The following is a 5,069-nucleotide window of genomic DNA, read 5'->3' on the forward strand; positions in this document are numbered from 1 at the left end:
AGTCATTCATCTTTGATGTATAAAAAAATTTGGATTTTCAAATTTATTTAACATTTCATTTAAATGTACTGTCATTTTTAGCGGTTTTTTGAACGGTTTTCTAAACACGGTACATACACAAGCATCAAGACTTGAACCCTGATGGTCTGGGGATATCACTGCTCACCTAACCATCTAACCGCTGATTGTTTCGCTTTTTCTTAAGCGGTCTTGAATGTACTGTTCATAGGAGAAGAGATGACCTCGGGGATCAGAGTTTGATTTCCGGTTACTTTCTCCCTCGTTTTTTTGGTCACCATGCAACGAACCTAACCTTTCGATGGCCCCAGATTTTGGACTTCTTTCACACGACCGCCGCTCCTCATCACAGGTCAAAAAGAAGCCGCCAAGTGCAATAAACTCCCATCCACCCCGAAGGATCGTCGAGGTCGGGCCATGGCCACGAGACTATCCACGCCATGACTTTGACCACCTACGTAGGATGAAGCACACGTTCCACTTCCCGGCCGTATAAATGTACTGGCTCGGCCTCATCATCAACACAAGAAACCAGCGCCTCGCCGCAGCTCCAGGTCTCCAACGTCGAGGCGATCGACCGGCCTGACACATTCTTATTCATCGCCATGGCATGGAGGAGGAAGAGCGGCGGCGAGTCGTCGGGGTCGCCCGGCGCCTCGCCGTGCCGCGACGACGAGCTGGAGAAGGTCCCGAGAGGGCACGTCCCGATGGTCACCGGCTGCGGCGCGCGCGTGGTGGTTCCGGTGAGGCTGCTCCGGGAACCGTGCATCGCGGAGCTCCTAGACATGGCGGCGCAGCAGTACGGGTACGGCCAGCCGGGCGTGCTGCGGATCCTGTGCGACGCGGGACACTTCCGCCGGGTCGTCGACGGCGCGCTGCACAGAGCCGACTAGGCGCCGGGCGTACATATGCAGCAGTGCCAATGTAGAAGAGTATAGTTAGATATACGAAGTCCTTTCTTTGATTGATATTAGTTCTTTTGTACATGAATACATTAGGAACGTGAAAGACAAATTCGTGTTAAATTTGAAGTGCCAACTCCACCTGCGCAAGAACTGTACTATAGTTAGTTCTTCCATTTCAATTGTGCCTAACGAGAGACATTGAAATCACAACCCAAACCATTAGTTACACGCGTTTACTATTCTTTGGGCTCCTGGATTCTTTTGAAGCGCCAGTCAATTAATTCTGGTCCCGCAAGAGATGAGGACGCCATGACCGGTCACGGCATCGCCCACGGAACCGAGGGGGAGGCTTGCCAGGGGCCGCCGGGGGGGCGTCCTCCACAGATGGGTAGGTTTAGTGGGACTGGGACTGGCGTTGTACTAGCAGAGGAGGCAGCAAGGCATGAGAGGTACCATCGCCGGCCGCAGGTGGGTGTGCCCTAAGGTTCGGCCGACGATGCCGGAGGTGGTTTGTTGCGGTGAGAGGAGGAAGAAAGGCTCTCGGCCGATGGATCATGATCGGATGGTACAAAAAAGTGACTGCAGCCAAAAAAGAGGAAAGATATCAGTCCATTGGCAAATATTCAGCCCGAGTTACAACTGTTTATCTTTCTTCTTTTTGCCACAATGATATCTCTAAGAAAATGTTTTTTTTCAATGGCAATGTGATGGTGAAAATTAATAATGTCTAGTTGTGTCATTTGTCATCCAAAAGAGCAATGTAGCTTACAGATCCTAAATTAAAAAAAATGTGTCCTTAAATAAATAGTTATTCAAACTTCCTACTAATTAAGAAACGGGTGTAGCAAATCAACAACGTAGTAAATATGTGGGCTCCAATGATAGCATTCACTTTTAATGGGAACACATGAATTCACACTTTTAGACCAGATTGATGAACATGAAGCAAATTTTCTTCTATCGAAGATGGCTCATTCATAGTTAAAATTATAAAGACTTACTTGGTTGGACAATGCCTCCCAGCGTGTCTGATATCATGGGCTTTTTCAAACTGTGTGCCGTAAGCACATCACGTTTGCAGAATTCCGTGTCTCGCTGCCAAATGTGATTTCCGGGGGGATTTAGTAGGCTGTTGACCAATAGCGCAGAACAACGGAACGTTGTACTAGAATGATTAGATTTCATTTAGTTGTCACAATGCCTGAAGTTGGAATAAAGCGAAATTCTTGGTTAACTTGATGTGACAGTCTCTCGTTCATTGTGATTCTGATGTTGCTATTAATAAATTTTGAAAGTTGAAATCATCTCTAGATTTATTTTTTCTCTTCTGATTCCCTCGCAAAGGGGTGACCATAATGAGGAATAATCTTGTGAAGCATATATAACAGCCACATGGGTGAATAGTGTTTCTTTTACCATAAATATAAAACAAATAAACAACTTAGTTTTGAATGCAAGTTCACTCACTCCATATAGTCTTATCTTCCAGGTAAGCTTTAATACCCCCGCCCCGCAGATCAAGTTCTAACCCTATCCATATTGAAATCTTCCATGCATGTATGGTAATTGGTTGTGCAGGGTATACAAACGAGGCTTAGCAATTAAATCTTGGTGTGAACGGTGGTCCTCTGTTGGGTGTTACGGCTATGCATGAATGATGTAGTTTTTGCCCCAACAAAAATGACTTTCTTCTCCATTATCATCATTATGTACCACGTGTTCTTTGTAGTTTGAGTGTTTCTTGCTTTGACCTTTGGAGTAGCAACCCATTGGATAAATGAGCCAGTACTTAACAGATGCAAGGGAGATGGTTGTAGACATATCCGTCAATCAGAAATGTCCATATTGTCAAAACGGACGGTCGGAAACGTAAAACGCTGAGAGGGCTTGTTTTTGGCTCAGTTTTACTTCCTAAATATCCTGGTTGGAAAATCTATCCTCTATAGTGATTTCTCAAAAAAAAAAAAAAACTTCACTTATGGTTTCCAGTAGCTGCTTGTTAATCCCGAACACCAGTTATATGCATTTTTTACAGAAAATTTGTAAAAGACATACAGCATGGATGAATATACGTGCATATATACATGTAGTCCGTTCTCTCTCTCTCTCTCTCTCTCTCTCTCTCTCTCTGCATTGATGTAGTCTGTTCTTTGATTAGTCCATTCTTTTATGGATAGAGTGCATATATACAGTGTAGATGAACACAGATGCATACACACACATATTTTTCGATAAAGCGAATATTAATATCAGGATGATACCAATTACACCCAGCCTCTACAACAACATAATATCAAGACATAGTCTAGACATTAAGGATACACACAGCCAAAAAGAGAAAGAAAAAGAAAGAAAAAAAGGAAAAAAAAGAGAGACCCCACCGAAGCTATCAGAGACTCGCAGCAGCATGATCAAACCACCACCAAAGGCAACACGTTGACTCCACGAAAAGTTCTCCAAAGCGACGCCTCCAGGAAGGTAACAACGCACAAGCGCCGTCGTCGCCCGGTCTAACCACATAGTCAGAACTAGGGTTTTTTCACCCTAGAGAATGTCCAATCTCAGAAGAATCCTTCAACAAGGAAACGACTAAGGAGCCGCCATTGCCAGGTACAACCAACAAAGGTCAGACCTAGATTTTTCACCCCAGAAATTGAGACACGATGCTCAAAGAGCTCCACCAGAAGTCACCCTGTGTCGTCGCCCCCACTTGCCGAGAACACTGCTGCAACTCCAAACGTCCGGCTCACCATCATCACGAGCATGGTTTTAATGTGGACATCGCCACAATACTAAACCGCATACGCACAACCAACAGTGAAACACCATCTTCACTCCATTCTCTGCTAGAACACCCTGGAACAAATGGTCTCGACTCAAAAGAGCTTGCGAGATAGTACCCAATCTTCTTCCAACATGAAAGCCTTGATCCCCCGTGTCAAACAGGTTGGTCATCAAGGCCATGGAGGTGCCAATGTTGATGAACCCAAAACACCGACATCATGCGGTTGACAGTTGCCAAATCACTCAAGCTTGCAGCCTTCTACGGTGTCGGTGACGCATCAAAAACCACATCAGAGGCAGGTTTCATGGAAGATAAGTAGGAGTTGGCGTCCAGGGAGGCGCAAGCCACCCAGGGCTTTGTGGCGGCAGAGGGCCGACAAGAACTAGCCCCACATCAGGATCTGATCGAGATCCATGGATGAAGCCATCTATTAGACCTTGGAGAATATGAGATGAAGATGCAATCTAGGGTCGATCTTCTCGTTCGGGGCAGGAAGGACGCGAGACCACCGACGACGTCCGCCGCAGGCGGCCGCCGTCAGCACGCACTCAGGTCACCTCCTTCCACGGGAGAGCAACAAGACCACCGCCCCAGACCCTCAGCCCTAGGCAGCGCACGCCCCACACGCTGCTGCCCTCGCCAACAGAGAACAGCCCGCTACCCCTTGGCAACGGGCCCGCCGCCACCGCGGCCCAGACCTGCGCCAGCGGCGGCAGGAAGACCGGCGAGATTAGGCTGGCGGCGGCACGAGATATTCTCTCCTGGCGTCGCGTGGGGAGCGATGCGAGGGGTACCTGGTTTTTCGGCCCAGATACACAGACATGTATACATATTTATGGTGGGAAGACGTTCCATCCTTCCGCTCACTACTAGGGAAAAGGCTAGCAGCAGCGCGGGTTTTAGATGTATCAGTAGCGCGGGGATAGGCGCTACTAATAAGGCGCTACAGCTAACATATAGCAGTAGCGCGTGCTCACCGGCGCTACTGCTACACAAGTGTAGCAGCAGCGCTGTTTGCGGAAGCTCGCTACTGCTAGTATCTCTAGCGCTCTTTACCTTGACGCGCTACTGCTATCGCGGCGCTGCTGCTAACTTTTGTACACTCGCTACTGCTAATTTAAGTAGTGTTTTTTGTTATTTTTTTGACATATTTGTTTTGTATTTGAACAGGCTTTATAGAAGAATCTTTAGCACATAGAAATGTCATCATGATACACATATAAATATTTGCGAGACCACAAATGTAATCATAGTATGTACATACAAATAGTCTCATCATAATCATCATCCAACACAAAGTGATATTTTGTCATCATCTCAAAAATAGCGATACATGCAAGTCTCGAATACTTGCAACTACA

General features: G+C 46.6%; 1 protein-coding gene across 1 annotated transcript; it reads left to right on the forward strand.

Annotated features, from left to right (window-relative positions):
- The first annotated feature begins 558 nt into the window (after positions 1–558).
- Positions 559–1,070, forward strand: LOC119293188 (auxin-responsive protein SAUR71-like). Its single transcript, XM_037571737.1, has one exon. It carries the CDS (start codon positions 624–626, stop codon positions 909–911), a length of 288 nt encoding a protein of 95 aa, XP_037427634.1. The 5' UTR covers positions 559–623; the 3' UTR covers positions 912–1,070.
- Positions 1,071–5,069: the final 3,999 nt, after the last annotated feature.

This window comes from Triticum dicoccoides, chromosome 4B (genome assembly GCF_002162155.2).
Source record: "Triticum dicoccoides isolate Atlit2015 ecotype Zavitan chromosome 4B, WEW_v2.0, whole genome shotgun sequence".
Taxonomy (NCBI): domain Eukaryota; kingdom Viridiplantae; phylum Streptophyta; class Magnoliopsida; order Poales; family Poaceae; genus Triticum; species Triticum dicoccoides.